The sequence below is a fragment of the Caenorhabditis elegans genome, chromosome V (genome assembly GCF_000002985.6).
Source record: "Caenorhabditis elegans chromosome V".
NCBI classification, from domain to species: Eukaryota; Metazoa; Nematoda; class Chromadorea; order Rhabditida; family Rhabditidae; genus Caenorhabditis; species Caenorhabditis elegans.
In genome coordinates this window covers 5,081,493-5,100,039 of record NC_003283.11, presented here as the reverse complement: position 1 = coordinate 5,100,039, position 18,547 = coordinate 5,081,493, and the positions used below count along the sequence as shown (strand labels likewise).

At 34.6% G+C, this 18,547-nt stretch overlaps 5 protein-coding genes and 2 non-coding genes across 8 annotated transcripts; 5 read left to right on the top strand and 2 right to left on the bottom strand.

Annotated features, from left to right (window-relative positions):
• Positions 1 to 1,014: 1,014 nt before the first annotated feature.
• Positions 1,015 to 2,965, top strand: unc-46 (Lysosome-associated membrane glycoprotein 5). Its single transcript, NM_071964.5, has 7 exons — positions 1,015 to 1,268; positions 1,320 to 1,394; positions 1,464 to 1,589; positions 1,640 to 1,715; positions 1,774 to 1,888; positions 1,934 to 1,998; positions 2,486 to 2,965. Exons 1-7 carry the CDS (start codon positions 1,137 to 1,139, stop codon positions 2,674 to 2,676), a joined length of 780 nt encoding a protein of 259 aa, NP_504365.1. The 5' UTR covers positions 1,015 to 1,136; the 3' UTR covers positions 2,677 to 2,965.
• C04F5.2 lies at positions 2,905 to 6,443 on the top strand (the record flags this gene model as incomplete). 2 transcript variants are annotated; one of them, NM_001368452.2, is made up of 8 exons in its annotated part: positions 2,905 to 2,955; positions 3,758 to 3,846; positions 3,913 to 4,049; positions 4,101 to 4,270; positions 4,954 to 5,117; positions 5,189 to 5,304; positions 5,365 to 5,585; positions 6,177 to 6,443. In NM_001368452.2, 7 exons carry the CDS (start codon positions 3,763 to 3,765, stop codon positions 6,323 to 6,325), a joined length of 1,041 nt encoding a protein of 346 aa, NP_001355434.1. The 2 variants fall into 2 exon arrangements, with proteins under 2 accessions (NP_001355434.1, NP_504364.2); NM_071963.2 differs by lacking the exons at positions 2,905 to 2,955; positions 4,954 to 5,117; positions 5,189 to 5,304; positions 5,365 to 5,585 and having other exon boundaries at positions 3,763 to 3,846; positions 6,177 to 6,325.
• Positions 6,444 to 10,492: 4,049 nt separating this feature from the next.
• On the top strand, positions 10,493 to 12,547 carry glb-32 (Globin domain-containing protein). Its single transcript, NM_071962.6, has 5 exons — positions 10,493 to 10,643; positions 10,692 to 10,863; positions 11,595 to 11,881; positions 12,128 to 12,253; positions 12,304 to 12,547. The coding sequence occupies exons 1-5, from the start codon at positions 10,563 to 10,565 to the stop codon at positions 12,409 to 12,411; spliced, it is 774 nt and encodes a 257-aa protein (NP_504363.3). The 5' UTR covers positions 10,493 to 10,562; the 3' UTR covers positions 12,412 to 12,547.
• A 523-nt stretch (positions 12,548 to 13,070) lies between these two features.
• On the top strand, positions 13,071 to 14,336 carry Y58A7A.5 (uncharacterized protein). Its single transcript, NM_071961.3, has 2 exons — positions 13,071 to 13,347; positions 13,396 to 14,336. The coding sequence occupies exons 1-2, from the start codon at positions 13,087 to 13,089 to the stop codon at positions 14,071 to 14,073; spliced, it is 939 nt and encodes a 312-aa protein (NP_504362.2). The 5' UTR covers positions 13,071 to 13,086; the 3' UTR covers positions 14,074 to 14,336.
• Y58A7A.8 lies at positions 13,214 to 13,300 on the bottom strand. The gene has a single exon (NR_068723.1). It is a non-coding gene; the product is annotated as an Unclassified non-coding RNA Y58A7A.8 (non-coding RNA).
• A 696-nt stretch (positions 14,337 to 15,032) lies between the features above and the next one.
• On the top strand, positions 15,033 to 18,052 carry Y58A7A.4 (IBR domain-containing protein; the record flags this gene model as incomplete). The annotated part of the gene is made up of 6 exons (NM_071960.6): positions 15,033 to 15,293; positions 15,342 to 16,321; positions 16,366 to 16,509; positions 16,556 to 16,994; positions 17,042 to 17,267; positions 17,332 to 18,052. 6 exons carry the CDS (start codon positions 15,033 to 15,035, stop codon positions 17,994 to 17,996), a joined length of 2,715 nt encoding a protein of 904 aa, NP_504361.1. The 3' UTR covers positions 17,997 to 18,052.
• Positions 15,160 to 15,246, bottom strand: Y58A7A.7. The gene has a single exon (NR_068722.1). It is a non-coding gene; the product is annotated as an Unclassified non-coding RNA Y58A7A.7 (non-coding RNA).
• Positions 18,053 to 18,547: the final 495 nt, after the last annotated feature.

Sequence of the window (18,547 nt, the reverse complement as noted above, 5' to 3'; positions counted from 1 at the left end):
GGAAAGTTTCCAGATGTTTTCAGTTTTCGGAAAATCAACAAAAAATTGCTAGAACTTTCTGAAAACTTCTAGAACCTCTGTAAGATTTTCATACACTAACACGTATTTAGAAAGTTCTAAAAATCTGTGTTTCTAAAGTATTCTATAATAAAAGTCTCTAGAACACTTTAGTAGCTCTCCTGAATTTTTGAGGATATTTCTGAAGTCTATCAAATTTTAAACAATTTACTGTCAAAAAATTCCAGATTTTTCCATAAGTTCTAAATTGTTTTCAAAAGTTTCTAAAAGTTTCCAAAACTTTATAGAAGGTTCCAGAATTATCACAGAGTTTTTCAGAATTTTCCAGAATTTTCTAAACTGAATTTCCTGAATTTCAAAGAATATTTCTAAAGCCTTTCGAGTTTTTGAAAATTTACATGAAATTACAGATTTAACCATACGTTTTAAATTTTTTTTCAAGAGTTTCCCAAAATTTCCAAAAGTTTCAAAACATTCGAAAAAATTTTTAAAAATTTCTCAAAGTATCCAGAATGAAGTTGCTAGAAGTCTCTCGGATTTTCAGAATTTTTCAGAAGTTTCCAAATTTTTCCAAGATTTTCCAAAACCCAACTCAATATTTAAAAACTCATTTCTTGGTCTACAGTAATTCTACAATACTCCTACAGTACCCCTAGAGTACAGATACTTTTAGAAATTTAAGGAGCATATTCTATTTTTCAGTTGAAAATTGCAGTTTCACGAATATTATTCTGTATTATTCCACAAAGTGGACAAATTTACTTGATAAAAACCAAAAATATATATACATTCGAAATTCATTTTCTCTATTTGGTTCTGAAACTCCATTTAGTTAAAATCTAAAATATTCCCCAAACTTAAAATCATTCCAACTAAATGTGATAGTTGTACATGCGGCAAATGACAAAAACGATGAAAAATAGAAAGAAAGAAAGATGGGTCGTAGAATGGAATACATCAAAAGAGCTTAAAAGTGTGTGCTCATTTTGGGGGTCCTGGTCCTCCAATCCGTGCTCCACACGGAATTATTTGTTCTTCTTCTTCTTCTTCGTCGCTTTTCTTCATCTTCAAAAGTGTCTCCTCAACATCCTTCGTTTCTTCGCAAAAACAAGATTTTAATGAATTTGTTTTACTTTCTACTGATTAGCAGTTTCACTGATGCTCTCACAACTTCCACTGCAATTACAAGCACCGGTATAGAATCAAGTTTTGTTCATGAAAATCAAACAATTGGATTGAAAAAGGAAAATGTTTGTTTATTATACCAAAAATGTTTCAATTATAAAAATTGTTAATTACAGGGGGACACCTGTATCAGTGTGACATTTCAAGTCAAAATACTAAATCAACAAAACAACAATAGTGTTCCAATTGACGTAAGTTATTAAGTCGATTTCAGTTCCATATACACAAAATTTCTAACTAAATGTTACTTAAAAATTCAGTTTCATTTGCCATCTGGACTCATCAAAGGAAATTGTGCTGTTACTCGAAAGAGCAAAGCTGTCATATCATCTACCATAGAAGAGACCGACGGAAGAATGAAAACTCTAAAATTTGTTTTTAGAACTGTTAGTTAACTATCATACTTTCATCGATTTAAAATTGTTTTTACTTACAGGAAGAAATGCGTGCAAAGCGCCTTGATGAATTGAGATGGCAATTGAACAAAGTGATCTACGAGGAAAAATTCGCTGGTACATTAATATAAAAAAAAGCATTTTTCATAAGACTTCATGAGCAAGTCTCTTTCAGGTAGTTCTGCAGTATTTGAATCTGATAACTCATCAGTTATCTTCTCGGCTCCACTGACGCAAAAATATGTTTGTGAAGATAGAATTAATGTGACATTGCACAGCGTAAACTTTGAGTAAGTTTTAAAGCTATGATTTTAATAAAAACTGAGAATTTTCAGTTTTCCGATATTGGTGATGTTCTCTCCAGAGATTGATGTTCAGCCGTATGGACCAAAAAGCAATTGTAGGTTTATTAGGAAAAAGAAGAAAGAAAAAAATGTTTCGAGAGGCTCGGGGAAGGAAAGAGGGATGGAGTTCATTTTTCAGTGGATTTAAAACTGAACTAGAAAAAGTCGATCTAATATTTTGCCAGTGAATTTATTTGAATACTTCCATTACTCTGGAAGTGGATTTATGCAGGCATGTTTTAATGATTTTAAGGGCATCTAAAAGTCTAGGAGTAGGCAAACATTATGATGTCTATTTGCAAACATTTCTTTTTTTTGGAATCATGTGTTAAAAAAATGGCTGACGGAGTACTAAAATGACAAATTATGCCATGAGAGAGTTTTAAAAATTTCGAAATTTATTTAAGTTTGAAAAAAATTACTGGAAAAAATACTGAAAATTGTAAAATTTCAGCTGCTTTATCTGAAATTAAAAAAAAACTTCTGGTAAAAGTCAATTATCATATTACCTTTCACAAGTTAACAAAAATAAATATTTTTCAGTTTACATCTGCGAACGATCTCGCAAACGGACACTTTCCGAGTCCCTTCAACATCGTTCCACTGTTTTCTGCGGGGTTGTACTGGCCCTCTCATCAATTGCTCATATAGTTGGGCATATGCTTCGACGACACTTTATGCCTCATCGAAAAGAGCTTTATGAGAATTTGGATAAACTTCCGGCAATGAACTAGAATATCTTTAGTGCAAAAACATTTTTCTGTAATTTTTTCTTTCACGAAAATCAATTTGCTTTCTGATCGTGAGCTAATAAAACGTTGAAGGTTGTAGACGAAATATGTCGTAGATTGAATTAGACTAAACTTCGTTTTTTCTTGTTACTCTTTCGTGTGATTTATGTAAATTCTTCCAAACAAAAATTTTATGTGAATTCCCAGTTTCTTTCCCTTTATATTTATACTTTATTTGGATATATGTATTAGAAATAATGTCTACTCACAATGAAACAAATGGTATGTTGAAGTATATTATTTACTGAACTAGCAAGTTTTAGATATTTTCAAGAAACTGAAACCTTTGTATTAATTAAAAGTATATATTACGAGTTATACAAGTTCTAATAGCCTACTGGAGAGAACGGCTTCCCAGAAACTTTGGGGTATTTTCTATTACGTATTCAATAGTTTATCTGAAAGCGTAAAAACGACTTTATGCCAGTAATATTTTTTGAATATCATTATTTGAAATTAGAAAAAAAAAATGCTTTGTCTTACAACAAACAAACAATATCTTACAACAATATATTACAACAAAAGTGTTTTACTTTGTAAAACTTGTTCGTTGGGTGTTTGCGTTGGTTTATTTACATTTTCAACCTAGGCTACTACATAGATGATCTCAAAAAACTCCCCAGACGTTGGGTGTCTATAGACTAAAAATTTGTAGTAGTTAGTTTGCCAACAAAAAATAACTCAAATATGCAAAAAAGGTTAATGATAAAACACATAAAACATTTGCCGATTGGTGGAACAAAGAATAATTTGACGATAAAAACCTTGGAATCAAACTCCATTTCAACGCAGAAATTCCCACGAAAACTTTTTTTTTGTTCGAACCCAATTGCTCCCTATTCCAATGAGAATTGAAAAAAGGGTTTCTAACATCAGGCCAAGCTTTTTTTCTGCTCATCTAACCTGTTATTATGTGCTCACATATTATTCGCCAACTAGACAAACCGAAAGCTAAAGTTCTAGAAATTCACTCTCGCTCAGCTTTTTCTATTTCTAATTTAACAAAATATTTTCTAACTTTCAGAAGAAATGTATTCAGTCCATGCAACGTCGGTGATGGCTTCAAGCTCACTTAACTGCACCAGTGTCATGCTTCGAAATCATTTCATAGTGGTAATTGTGACGTCGTCAATATGAATTTCTAAATTTAGACAAAACTTTCATTTATATAAATTTCAGGCTGTAAATGTGGATAAAATCGCTCAGATATCAATTGGCTTATATTATGCATTATTGATTCTTGTTGAATCATCATTATTTTTCCTCCTTCTAACAGTTCATTTCAAAATTCGAAGAGGAAGTCATCCTTTTTTTGGGTTTGCCAGAATTATTTCTGATTTTAATGTACCGTGAGAATATTTTTTCAGTCTTTTATTCGGGTGTGTTCTGCTCTGTTACATCATTTGCGGAGTTGCTGAAGCAGTTTGTCAGTTTTTGTTCCTGTTTGGTGGCTCTTCGGACACTTTGAGCGTGGTTTATCTTATCTATGATCTGGCATATGCTGCCACTACGGCGTTGGTGTTTTGCTGTTTAATTGGTAATTTTTAATCTGAAATATAAAAAATTGTGAGCTCTAAATCAAATCAGCACGCAAAAATGCGAAATATGTGACTTATTGACTACCTCCACAATTATTAAAAGCCAAAATTTTCAGATATTCTTAGAAATTGTAGAAAAATCAGAGATGTTATATTTTGTAAATTATATTGTAGAAAAGAAAGATCACAAGTTTTTTTGATCGTTTACAGTGATCTTAATTATTTTTATTTAAAAAAAAGCTCAAAGCTTAAAAGCTTAAAGATTTTTTAAAAGTTTAATATATTTATTTTGTGGATTTTTTTAAATGGTGAAATGAAAAAAATAATTTTTTAAAATGAATTTTTCAATTTAAAAAAAATTAGGATCGGTCTGGTTTTGGCATATTTTTGCGTTTTCCTGCTAAAACTGTTTTCTTGATTTTTCTCTGTATTATTTTTTGTCAAATATTTCGTATTTTCAAATATTTTCCTACCTGAATAACATAGAAAAACAAAAAAAAACAGACGATTTCAGCAGAAAAAACTTTTAGCGGGAAATCGACTTTTTGTTCGAAAATTTGAAAAAAAAAACCCTAAAAACCCAGGCAAATTTGAACGTTACTGACACTTTCAATAGCCCAGAAGCAAAATTAAATGTTTTCACAAGCTCTCAGAATTTTGAAAAATTGAAACTTCTTTTCAGAAAGAACAATTGCAACATTATGGGCGGTCTCTTATGAAACTGTCCGTACTTGGTGGCTCTTTTTAATTTCAGTCTGCCTATCTGTAACTGGATATATCTACTTTGCTTCCTTTAGGTGCAGAGGTTGTATTGTGTCAGCAGTTGTCACGATCATAATTATCGGGGTATGGAAATTGCAGACCTTATTTTCTTCCCAAATGTGATGTCAAACACTGATCACAGTTCTCAATTTCAGGGCTGCATAGCTTTATATTTTTTGAATCGAAAATGGACAATTCTCTATCAAAAAGATATATCATTTATGGGAAAAGTTTCGCTGTCTATGCGATATCAAATTATAGAGAATATGATGTAAGCACTACAATATTAAATTAGCAAATATAAAAAAAAAGAATTTAAATTAAATTTCAGAAGTGTACGAAAAGCATTGCTTCCAGTGATAATATTGGATAGTCTAGTGACATTAGTTGATGCATTGAGCAGTAAAGTTACAACAAAAATAGAAGAACAAAGTAATGCAATGTGCTACTCTATGACAAACTACATTCCATATATCTTGCTCAATCATCTTGCGATGGTTTTTGAGTACAGTATTCCACTGTATATGTTGTTTAGAAAAGCATATAGCAAAAGTGAGTGGTTACCTATAACGGGAAAGTTTGGAGGGCAAATTCAGAAAATTCGGAATTTATTCCAATGCAAAAACAAACCTCTTTTTGTACCAGTAGTTCAAAGAACTTTGTCTATCAAAAAATAAACCTTGTCATTGGGAATTTTCGTTGCTTTTGAATACCCGGAATTACCCAAAATCCTTTTTAAAAAATCACAAAACAAAAAATGAAAGTTTCAAGTAAAAAGTTTCAAGCACCTCGTAATTATCAACTAAAAGAACAATTAGAGCTAAATTTTAACGCAAAGTGCGTGGATGAAATTTCGCTTTGAAAATACCAAAAATATTCTGAAATCCAGAAATATGTTTAAAAAAAAACAAAGAAATAAACCACCTCAAACTTAAAAAAAACTCGATTTTTCAATTTTGGCTAACCTCCCTGTTTCAATTGTCTCTAAAATAAGCAAAAAACTAAATGAGAACTGCAATACCAATCAGCGATTTGCTCCGACTTAAAATTCTAATAAAATGAATTTGAAATTCTAATAAAATGAATTTTGAAGCAAAATAACCACTGTGACAAAAGGGCTTTTTCAATTTTTTTTTGTTTCAGAACTCCCAAATGTCTGCCACCGTATTCGGCCGATTGCCCGAATTCAACAATCTCGTGAAAGTATGATCCAGAACGTTTTTGGCAAAGAGCTCAACGTGGTGCCAACGCAGGCCGAATATTTTGCAAAGTTACAAAACGAATGGAAATGAATAAATACGACGCGAAATTGGAGATTTTTTCCCAGTGCTGCCTAATGAAGAAGATCCTACAGAATTATCATTTTTTTTCTCCATTTAAAATTTGATATATTCTATAAGATATAAATTTTTGGGTCATTTTTCTCTGAAAAAGGAAACCATCGTGTCCGTCCCGTGTGAGTGTGTGCAGCAGCAGCAGCAGCTGCAATGTGTGTGTGTTGTTATTCTCATTCTTGACCGCTGCTCTTCGTGTGCTCCGGAGCTCCTCGCTCCGCTCATCAAAAAAAGGATGGCCCTCTTTTCGTTTCTATATTTATTTTCTCCTCTGTCCCATCCATTCCACCATTCATCTATTTGTATTCATCACGCCGTCTTCCACTTTCTCATCTCAATTCTTCGAATCTACCATTTTTCCTGATAGTAAGAAAGGGTAAATATTGGTTCGGATGGAAGTGGCATGGGTTTCAGCAAGCTCTCAAGCTTCCAAATGATGCTTTCCACCAAAACAACCACTAGAGAAGGGTGTGTGTGTTTGATGAAAACGAAAAAAAAACGTAGACTTTTCTTTGATTTGATTTGTTTCACACATCCCCCCATCTCACTCACTGGTTTTCTTAGCTCGGGAGATCCAAGGCATTGGCTCGGTTTCAATCAGATTGTTGAACTAATTGAGCGAGAGGTTTAAGGCCAGCGTGAGAGAAAGAGAAGCCTCGCCGGCGGAAGATGTCGGAAAGATTTGCTCCTCAACGAATTGTTGCTATTTTTGTGCGCGGAGCCGTACACTCACACAAAGTCTCTCTCTTAACTTTGACTTTTTGCTCCCTCATTTCCTACTTCATCCAATTTATTTTTTTTGCCATCCTATTTCTGGTCATTTACTCGAGAAATGGAGAAGAAGTGTTGACAATTGGAGGGCCACAATGTTGAAGTCAGTTCCAAGCCCCAAATCTCATGGGACGACGGGTTGACGGAGTTTCGTTATTTTGGGACACACGAAGAAAATGTAAAGATCAGTTTAGTCAATGAATTGTCACATTTTTGAATTAGTACTTAATCATTTATCACCACTGACCATTTGTGGCATAATCAAAGGGACAGGAAAGGGCCGATAATTTATGAAAAATAAAATTATTTTGAGACTTGAAAATGAGTGATTTTCAAGTTTTTAGACTTTGGGAGTACTTTCTGTGATGCCTTTCTAAATTCGGGCTCCCACAAAGGCGCCAAAACGCCTACCTTGGCAATTGCAGTCCAGCAAATTTTTTTAAAGTCAAATTGCGGGTTTGCCCAAAATTTTCGAATCCGGCAATTTGGGGTTTGCCGATTTGCCGGATATTATAATTTTCGGCAAATTGCCTATTCGTTGCCGGACATAAATTTGCACGAAGTTTTTAAAAGGATTTGTCTATATGACGAAAAACCCTTAAAACTGTGCCTTTATGAAATTTTCTCCCGTTTTCCTTAAATATTTTCATAGAATTTGATTATATCGCAGAACAGATGTAGGAACATTCATACAATTTTGCTAATTAAAATTGAAATTCTGAAATTCCAAGAAACAATTTACAAAACCACAACTTCCCAAAATTTTCGGCATTTGTCGTTTTTCCGGCAAAATGGCGGTTTGCCGATTTGCCGGAAAATTTTCATTTTCGGCAAATTGCCAGAAAAAATCGTTTTCAAATGACAAATTTAGTCATTTTTTCACTTACACGCTCAAATCTTCCAAGCTCTCAATGCGTTTTTCGAAACAAAAAATACTTGATATTGAAATCGACAGTTTCCGAAGTTGAAATATTTCGGCAACCGGCGACCGACACTTCGCAAAAACATAATTATCTTTTTCATTCCAACTATGATGCAAATAGAAAAGTTGTTAAGAGACCTACGAACCTTTCATAATTAAATTTGCGTTTTTTCAGGACCAAATAATTTTCAAAAGGAGATCTCTGTTTTTTAACCGAATTTCGTCTACTTCTCCTGAAGCCGTTTCGTAACCAGAAAACCTCTTAAGCGTCTGTAACCTGATTCACCCATCAAAAGTGTCTTCTTTCGTCATTTCGCAAAACCCAACGTCGTCGTTGTTTGCCGGCACACTTTTGTGCCGCCTGCCAATCCACTTTTCTCCAATTCACTTCGCCTTTCAACTTGTTATTTTTCATTTCCGAGTGTGAGTAGCCATTCCATTTTTCTACCCATTGTCACTCAGTTCATTCGGGAGCCATAAACTCCCTGGAGACAGCCCCGTTTTCTGGAATGAGAAGACATCGTTGGTGAAGTCGTCGTCGTCGTTGTCTTCAATGTGTCCGGCGCCTAATAAGCCTCATTTACGATCGGGCGACTCCTTTTCGATGGGTCGTGCCCAAAAAAGAAAGACGAAGGAGCTGAATGAGATGAAGAAAAAAAAAAAAGAAACTTCGCTTGTTTTAGAGCACTCTTTTAATGTTTTCTGGTCATTCTATCCTGATATATTTATTCTCCTCATCCTGTCTTATTTTATTCATTTCCAAACCCTATGTTGCCCAAAAACTAGAGCCTCCTATGAGTTCTAGTCCTAGATGAACTCGTTGATCTTTAAAGTTCCAGTATTACATAATTTAGAGCTTCACAAATTTCCAATATTCATAAACAAAAAACTAGTTTTTAGATAGGAAAGATGACTAGTTATTGGCGTGAGCAATGGTAATTCCACCAACGAACTTGTGACAAAATTTAGGTAATTCTAGAGAAAAGTTGAAAATTCCGATGCTAAACTTCTCATGTAACTACTTTAGTTTTTCAGATGTATTAATTATGATATCTTTTAGCCGGCTCTATATTTTGATCGGTTTCTTTGATGGCTGATTAGTATTTCAGCTAACCGTATTTTTTGATTTAACATTTTAAAATATGGCATTTTGCAGAGTTTTTGAGATCAAGATCAAATTTTGTTCATTTCCAAAACGAAGGTGTATGATCTCTTTCTGAAATCTTCTCCAATGCATGGAAAAATATAAATTCTCCGCAAAATCCAATCACCTCAACATATCGAGCACAAATAAATGCAAAGGTCACTCTCGCTGCTTCTGCCTTTTGCTTCTTTTCTTCCTTGCTAATCGAAATTGTCAGTGGTTTCCGATCAGAGATGGAAATCTGATAAAACCTGCGTAAATATTTAATTGAATGCCGAGCCCAGAACCTTGTGATGTCACGAGTTGCTGCTAGTTTCACTATAAATATAATTAGGTCAGACGGAAAAAGGATAGATTGTTGCCAATTGTTGGAGTTTTTCAAAATTAAAAAGCAATGTTACAATTGAGCAGGCCTAAAGGTGAATGGTGAATTCTGTCTTTTTTAAATCACTTATAAAAACACGTTTAATAATTTGAAACTTTGGAAACTTATAACCATTCATCTGGCAAATTGAAATATTTCAAAAAATTAAGTAACCACGGCCACAGCGAATTTGTTGTCAATTACCATAGTTTTTTATTAAAACTTGTTCCGAAGCTGCGAATATTTTAAAACAACACCTTCAAGACATTTCTGAATTATTTTTGTTCTACCAAAAGTGAAGTTTCATATCGCAAGGCTTTGAGAATTTAATTATAGTTCTCCATATTTTGCAAGTGGCTTCCTGTCATGCTTCCGGCAGTCTCAGAACACAAATACCTAAAACTTCAAGTATTCGCATCTTTCTTTCTCCAATTACTGGAACTTCTCCTATAATCACTAAAATAGTTGTACCTCGTGACACATACTGAGCTCCGATCTTCTTATTTTTTTTTCTCCCAAAACGTCACCTTCTTCTCAATCTCCCAATTAGACACTTCTTCTTTTTTTTGCTCTACTACGACTCCTTCTTCTCAATTCACCATGTGACGGAGCATCAGTCTTGCCTCAATTACAAGTGTTTTACGTACATTGCTAAGTAGCGTGTGGGTGCGGAATTGAAGCCTTATATATTTTTGCTCAAGCACCGATACTCACACATATTTCCAGCATCGTCATTTTGTTTACTTTGTTTGAATCCTAAGTACCTATAAGCTTCACGGCAAAAGAATTCCAAAATGAATGAGCGAATTCTATGAATAAATGATAAGTTCCCAGTTTGCATCATACGTTTTTCTTCAAAGCTCTTCACACTATTTTGAGTAACTATTTCGCTTACTTAGATTTCAAATTTCCATAAAACAAAATTTTCAGACTCGAAAAAACCCCAATCGCCATCCTGAAATTATCAACCATTTTCAAATTTTTTCGTGTGATAATGGGCCACGCCCATTCTTCGTCGTCGAATGGCAGTTCACAGATTACCGCCAATCCACACGATGAAAAAACAAAAGAAAAGGTTACCTAATTGAGATCAACTTTCTAAAATTATTGTATTTAATTTAAGGTAGAAAAACTATTCCGACAAAATAATCGCACAAATCGAAGCCGCAGTTTGGATAATCGAACACAGGAAAAGCTTCCGAATAGGCCGGTTGGATCAAGTCACTCGGCCCGATTTCCGAAAACTAGGCACATACCTGTTCCCTTGCAAGGGCCCAGGAAGTCTGAAGAAGGCCGTAAGTCGAATTTATTCAATTTTCAATATTTCAGTAATGGGGTTCTCTGAAAAATGTAAATGCTCATGGAGTCATTCGGATCGGCCTCGTAGCGAGAAAATTTAAAAGAGATGTTTCTTTTCAGAAACTAAAAGGATTTTTTCAAACAAAAATCGCAACCAATTAATTTTTAAAAAATTGTTTACAAAATTCTTGAAAAGGGAAAAATTACAGTCGCAAAAATGAAAAGGATCTACAATAAATTTTCGGCATTTACAGTAACTTTTCAATTAATATTAGCAAGTCTAAAAATGTCACGGACGAAAGTTGCTGAAGTTCTTGAAAAAATCGTAAAGTACTTTGAGAAGTTTCGGCAAACGAATCATTGACCTTCAACGCGTGTTTCGAAAAGTCGAAAATTCACAATGTCGAAAATTTTGAAACTTTTTTCTGAAACTCCAATATCTATGTAGATTTTCTAAAACCTATATAATTATCTAGCTTCAAAATTCATTTCACTTTGAAAAGCTGCCAGAAAACGATCTCTGCAAAATTTTTCTCGCGCGTCGAAAAAAGGCAGAACTACTTGTCTTTCTCCGATTACTCACAAATCTCAATTTGCAACCGATCCACTTTTCTTTCGCTTCATCTCTTAACACCGGCGGTAATTTAATTTACGGAGCAGACTCTTCCCCCCGCTCTCACCAAAAAAAAAAACAGCTTTCGCTGCTGACGTCATTCACTCATTTCAGCAAATGGTTCGATTTCTGGCCTCTCTCGGGACGACAAGCGAATCATCGAAACATGTTGGTTCAAATGCTCGCAGAAGCAACTTAGAAAATGTTCATGTGACATGTTTTGGGACATTCTACACACTGATGAAGATATACTACGACTTTTTCGATTGGATCATGTTGCTCCAAATAGGCTGAAGGACAATGACTATTTCAAGTCACACGCGTCGAATTTGGCGTTGGTTTTGAATTTAGTGGTCACAAATCTGCAAGATAATTTCGATCAGGCTCAGGATGCTCTTCAGGTACGAACCAAATCTAAAAATAATAAGCTTCCATGTAGGCACTAAACTAGCCTGCTTCACTTCAAGCCGACCTCCGCCGGCTTGGTGTCTTCTACTAAAACACACGTGAACTTTTTTCTATTTATAATTTAACTTTTATCAAAGTAAGTGAAATAGGATGGCATGAGGCAGGTGTCAGGAAGGCGTCAGAAGGCGGCTGCCTATTATGGGAAACCTACTTAATCGGTTTTACGAAAATCCTTTCAGGCTCTTGGATATCAACACCTACATTTGATTGATCGGACACACTTTCAAACAATGTACTGGGATATCTTTACCGATTGTTTTGAACGAAATCCACCACCATCATTCAAAAAAGGAGCTGAAAGAGAGGTTGCCCTGAAATTTCATCGCTTCTGAGAAAAATACAGTACACATTTTAGGTATGGAGCAGGATGATATTATTCATAATGGGTCAGATGAAAACGGGTTATCAACGAGCCATTCAAGAAGAGAAGTGCGAACGACTAAGTGTGCCTCTTCTTATGTGATTCATTTAATAAATGCTTCATCAATTGAGTTCAGACTAACTTTTAATCAGTAAAAGCATAGGCTTGAAAAAATAATTACTAGCATCTTTGACAAAAGCTTAATTTGAAACTATTGAGAACCTGAAATTACATACTTTTTCTTCATTTTATTGGCACGTGTTTTTCATTTTATTGGCACAATGAAAAATCTACTAAAAGTTGCACAATTCTTTTGAAACCCAAAACCATTTTTACAGCAAAGCAAACGTTGGTTGGGTCATAGCTATTAGAAGAGTATTAGAGTTAAAGAAATTTTTTCGAAAACTATATTTAAAAATGACATACATCATAATATAAACAAATGTTCTTACCTTCTCACTTTTCCTCAGATTCATAGCATCATTTTGGTCTATTGCGAAATTCTCTCCAACGGGAACAACAGATAGAGACGGAACAGATGGACACACAGTGTTGTGCAATAATTCACAAGAGCAAAGAACACACACAATGGGGGTATATAAAGAAATAATGAGACACAAATTGTATGGCTCCTCTATTTTAAAAATCCTCATTTATATCCACTTTTGAATTGTTTTTAGAGGATCACTCGTTTACAGGCTCAAATCTCGTTTTTTATCTAACAATTTCCAATTTCTACAACTTTTTATCTTCTATTTTCCAGGTTTCATTTCAAGAATGTCACCATCTTTACAAATGCCAGCGTCTTGTGCTGAACAAGAAAAATTAGAAGAAATGTCTAATTACGCAGAGTCTTATGAGTCCGACTATGAAGTCGACCCACAAGAACTGCATTATTATAATTTGTTTGAAAAGCCACGTGGAGAGCGCAGATGGCTGGGAAAACATCACCATGGTGGAAAGGAACGCCTTCACAATGCAGTGAAGGATAGGACCTTCATCGAGAAAAATATTAGGGCAGCAGAGCCGTTGAGCAAGGTAAGCTTTCAACAATGCTAATATGTATTGTTTATTTCGATTTTTCAGAAAGCCATCAACCGAATTGATGCATCTACAAATGATAATTTGAAGCTCAATGTAGTGTACTCTGTCAACAAGAAAAATCGTTGGCAAAATGCCAAGACAACTTTCCTTTTGGCCGGAGCTCCAGAAAATGTGAATGCAGAAGTTGTTGAGAAAAATGGATTGGCGCAATTTGGATTCATCTACCCAGAGAAGTCAACTTTTGCTGTTCACTCAAGAGTTCTTAACAAAGAATACAAACAGGGAGAATTTGAAATCAGAAGTGCCAAAACATCATCAGCGAGAGGACAAGATTATTCGAATTTCCTCTCGAAATCTAGAGAGTTTAGCAAGAAATCTAATGCAAAAGTGATGGCACTACGAAGTGAGAAAGTCGATGAAAATGTCAAGAGCCAACCAACAGTATCTTACAATATCTATAAAACTCATAGAAGCCAAGATGTTGTTGGAAAAGAAATGTTCAAAGCCAAAGTCGTTTCAAAGTCAAGGAGACATCGTCCAAATAAAAAGGTTGATATGGAGAATTATGATGATTTGGATGAAGAATTTGAAGATGATGAAGACGAAATTGTGGATTCACATCGTCCTACTGATGTTCTCGATCTTGCTGCCTTCAATGTGAGATCTCTGTCAAAACAAGCCCATCCCAAACACCAAAAGGAGAATCTATTCAAAAATTGAGGAAAGCAATGAATTACGAATTAATTTTTTAGTTGTTTGTGAATAATTGAACTCGAAAAAATCATAAATTAATTGATTCAATTTCTCATCGTATCATTTCTTATTTTGTAAGCAAGTTATGAAAGTTTGACTTTGAAATTGCATTTTTCCTAGAAGAAAAATCTGAAGATGCTCTTCTTATGTGATAAATTTCAAACACTCAATTGATTGATTCAATGCAAAACTAATATTTGATTGTTAATGAATCTGAAAAATTGATGTAAGCTGCAAAACGGTTTTTCAAATGTCCCTTTGTTGTGATAGGAAAAATCACATAGTCATAGACAGAAATTTAAACTGAATCAGTTTAAAACCCAAAATACATGGTTTTCTATAATTTCAAAAGAATTTTCAAAGCGTTTAAGTCAATTTTAAGTTTAAGAAATTATTAAAATTTCAACAAAGTTTTGCTAATTTGGACATTTCTGGAAAGTGTCTGGCAAATGGAAATTTCATTCCACTTCCAAAGGCAACCAAATCAACACGAAGCAATTAGGGGATATTACTAGTTGATACTGCAAGTGTCGTGCTTGGCTAGTTAGGGAAATGAGGAATTTATTAAATGAAATTTAAAAATGACTCAGATTGTCTTATCTTCTCATATTTTCTCAGATTCATAGCATCATTTTGATTTATTGCGAAATTCTCTCCAACAGAAACAACACAGATAGATTCCGAACAGATGGACACACAGTGTTGTGCAATAGTTCACAAGATCGAAGAACATACACAATGGGGGTATATAAAGAAATAATGAATCAGATATTGTATAAATTTAGTTTTGGAATGTTTTTGTCCGTTTTCAACTCTATATTTTTAAAATCGTGATTAGGCTCTAAAAAATTCTGTTGTTCTGTGTTAAACAACTTTAATCTACTTGTTATTTTTATTTCTTCAATTTTACAGATTTCATTTCAAGAATGTCGTTATCTTTACAAAAACCACAATCTTGTGCTGAACAAGAAAAATTAGAAGAAATGTCTAATTACGCAGAGTCTTATGAGTCCGACTATGAAGTCGACCAGCAAGAACTGCATTATTATAATTTGTTTGAAAAGCCACGTGGAGAGCGCAGATGGCTGGGAAAACATCACCATGGTGGAAAGGAACGCCTTCACAATGCAGTGAAGGATAGGACCTTCATCGAGAAAAATATTAGGGCAGCAGAGCCGTTGAGCAAGGTAAGCTTTCAACAATGCTAATATGTATTGTTTATTTCGATTTTTCAGAAAGCCATCAACCGAATTGATGCATCTACAAATGATAATTTGAAGCTCAATGTAGTGTACTCTGTCAACAAGAAAAATCGTTGGCAAGATGCCAAGACAACTTTCCTTTTGGCCGGAGCTCCAGAAAACGTGAATGCAGAAGTTGTTGAGAAAAATGGATTGGCGCAATTCGGATTCATCTACCCAGAGAAATCAACATTCGCTGTTCACTCAAGAGTTCTTAACAAAGAAAACAAACAGGGAGAATTTGAAATCAGAAGTGCCATAACATCATCAGCGAGAGGACAAGATTATTCAAATTTCCTCCCGAATACTAGAGAGTTTAGTAAAAAGGCAAATGCAAAAGTGATGACACTTCGAAGTGAGGAAGTCGATGAAGATTCCAAGAGGCAACCAACAGTATCCTACAATATCTATAAAACTCATAGAAGCCAAGATGTTGTTGGAAAGGAAATGTTCAAAGCGAAAGTCGTGTCAAAGTCAAGGAGACATCGTCAAAATAAAAAGGTTGATATGGAGAATTATGATGATTTGGATGAAGAGTTTGAAGATGATGAAGACGAAGTTGTGGACTCACATCGTCCGACGGGTGTTTTCGATCTTGCTGCCTTCAAGGTGAGAACTCAATCAAAACAAGCCCATCCCAAAAACCGGAAAGACAGTGAATTATCGTATGATATGGTTGATTATGATGAACTAGAGACTGGATCGGAGTACAGTCAACAGTTCAATGTTCAAGAATATTTAAATCAGGAAGGATACACATTCATTCAGGCTGATGTTACTTTTGTTAAGTTAACTGAACCTTTTGAGGATCAGATTAATCAACTTCGCCTCGAAGGTGACCTCCGTGTCAAGGATCTTCAAAAGAACCAGTACTTGATTGATATTTCAAAACGATGTCAACCAAATGGAACTACGCAAGACGGAGAGACTACTGCTGTGATAGTTCTTACTCATTTGAAGCACAAAACATACAAGTGAGTGCTTAAATTTCAGACATAGCAAATGAAATCGTTTTTAGCATGATCTTCAATTCAACAATTGGCGCTGACCCAATCAGAAGGAATGGAGAGAATTTGAGAAAAATAGTATCAAGCGCGCCAACTGTTTTAGAGGTTATAACTAAAATTTCGGGAGACGTAGCGGAAGATAAGCAACTTATTAGGTATGTACGGGTAACTGTTCAATGGATCCACATGAAGACTTTTCAGCAGGATTAAAACATCTGAAAAATTCTATGGCCGGCCTTCAACTTCTGTTGACTGGAATGATCTTTCTCTACAACGCGCCACATGTCCTAATCAGTATGACAATGCAACTTGGGCAAACTCTGAAGAATTGAGTGTGGTTGGAGGAAAATTGGAATGGGATGATTTAGTTGCTATGGTGAAGAAAGAAAATAATTTGGTGACTTGCTACTCATCTGATGACTTCTGTGGATTTTGTAATCGAAAAAAGAAATCCTTTGAACTATTCCTCATCAAGTCATCAAGTGAAACAAAAATCAAGTGCACTGAATGTCTAAGAAATGAGTTTTATCGAGAATTCATTGCAAGAAGACTTCCAATTGATCTTCAAACTGAAACTGCTGATGAAATGGAATATCTTCCAATATTCATTCCACTTACTCTTCTGAATCTTTATATTCGAGTAAGTTTATTTCAAGTGAAGTATAATGTTTAGTGTAACATATTCAGACAGTTGCGGAAACTATTTACAAGGATCTTGGTGCAACTGGAGATTTTGAAAAGTGCCCTTCTTGCAAGTCAACTATATTTTTCGAAGAACCAGGGAATGAAAATAAAACTCAAAATCGTTCATGTCCATGTGGATATTCTTGGTGTCGGGATTGCAAGGGAGTACCTCATTGGCCAATGAATTGTGAAAATTATGCTGAATGGGAAAAGAAGTGGCTTGTAAGATGTAAGTTCAAGTTATTATAATTAATCATAGATATCATTACAAAATAACTGTCTAAAAGTTTCAGATACTATGATAAATGCCCAAGGAACTGGTACTGAAACACTTTTGCAAATTACTTGTAGTTGTAAGACCTTCTACTCTGTCAAACTGCCGAATAAGTTTGCTTCTTGCCCTGGATGCAAAATCAATATAAACACGGAGACCATGAACTGTGTTTATTATCCATACTATTATCCATATCCCGCAAGGTATCGCGAGCAACAGAGAAGCTATGACCAATCTTTAAAGTATGCCGATAATGGACCTTATTGTCCAGTTGCTACAGTCTATACTGATATCCGCTTGATTCCTGCAATCAAAGATTCGGTAATGAGAATATGTGCACGGACAAGAGATCTACGACTTGACATCAAACTTCGGAATCGTTTTTTGAAGGCTGAACAATTATTGATTAAAAATGGAATTCTGAAGACCGAAATATTGGAGAATCTGCTAGGAACTGCTCTCTATTTGGTTGAGAATGTTACCGCATGGATGCACATGACAAATAGAAAGGACAAGAGTTTGAAGGATCTGCTAGAAGAAATCATGGTGCATCGCGAGAAGCTTTTGGAACTCTTGGAGCTGGAGAGCCATGACGCTCTTAGAAATTCTGTTCAACAATTGAGGAAAGCAATCGATTCTGTAGTAGCAAGCGTCGATGACAAGATTGAGCAACTTATAAATTGATTTTTTTTAATTGTGTATGAAAAAATATACTCGAAAATAAAGTGTATTCTTTACGATTGTGAGAACTGAAGAAATTAGTACCATTTTACAAAACTTATTTATTTAGTATGGATACTTGATAGCCAAATTTTAACTCTCTGAATCCCATAGCAATTCTATTTAAAAGAGGGCTAACGATTTAGATATTTTGAACGTTTTGGCTCGTTTTGGCTTTTAAAAAACACCTGTGAAAATCCTGATAAAGAGGCATATGTGGAGGAAGTAGATATGTGGAAAGATCATAACTACCACGACAAAGACTTCCCCGACAGCAGTTATGCCTTTCGCATAATCTTAATGCAGTAATTTGAAAAAGTTATATTATCTCAAAATTGCCTGTTCTAAAATATATACGCAATTAAGTCATGTCGTGGAGAGACCAAGAAAGATGCAATGTGGTTGATATTTTGAAGATTAATTTTCCCGGAACCTTTTGTAATTTATTTTCAACTTCACCATTATGATCATCTGGCACTATATCATGCCATATTTTAAACCATTCATCGAATCAC

Excerpts from the sequence above, each read along its gene's own strand:
- glb-32 (NM_071962.6), top strand. The coding sequence starts at position 10,563 with ATGGGCCACGCCCATTCTTCGTCGTCGAATGGCAGTTCACAGATTACC. Across the intron at positions 10,864-11,594 it reads CAGGAAGTCTGAAGAAGGCC|CAAATGGTTCGATTTCTGGC; the intron begins GTAAGTCGAATT and ends CACTCATTTCAG. Across the intron at positions 12,254-12,303 it reads AAAAAGGAGCTGAAAGAGAG|GTATGGAGCAGGATGATATT; the intron begins GTTGCCCTGAAA and ends TACACATTTTAG.
- unc-46 (NM_071964.5), top strand. The coding sequence starts at position 1,137 with ATGAATTTGTTTTACTTTCTACTGATTAGCAGTTTCACTGATGCTCTC. Across the intron at positions 1,716-1,773 it reads CTACGAGGAAAAATTCGCTG|GTAGTTCTGCAGTATTTGAA; the intron begins GTACATTAATAT and ends AGTCTCTTTCAG. Across the intron at positions 1,999-2,485 it reads GTATGGACCAAAAAGCAATT|TTTACATCTGCGAACGATCT; the intron begins GTAGGTTTATTA and ends AATATTTTTCAG.
- Y58A7A.5 (NM_071961.3), top strand. The coding sequence starts at position 13,087 with ATGTCACCATCTTTACAAATGCCAGCGTCTTGTGCTGAACAAGAAAAA. Across the intron at positions 13,348-13,395 it reads CAGCAGAGCCGTTGAGCAAG|AAAGCCATCAACCGAATTGA; the intron begins GTAAGCTTTCAA and ends TCGATTTTTCAG.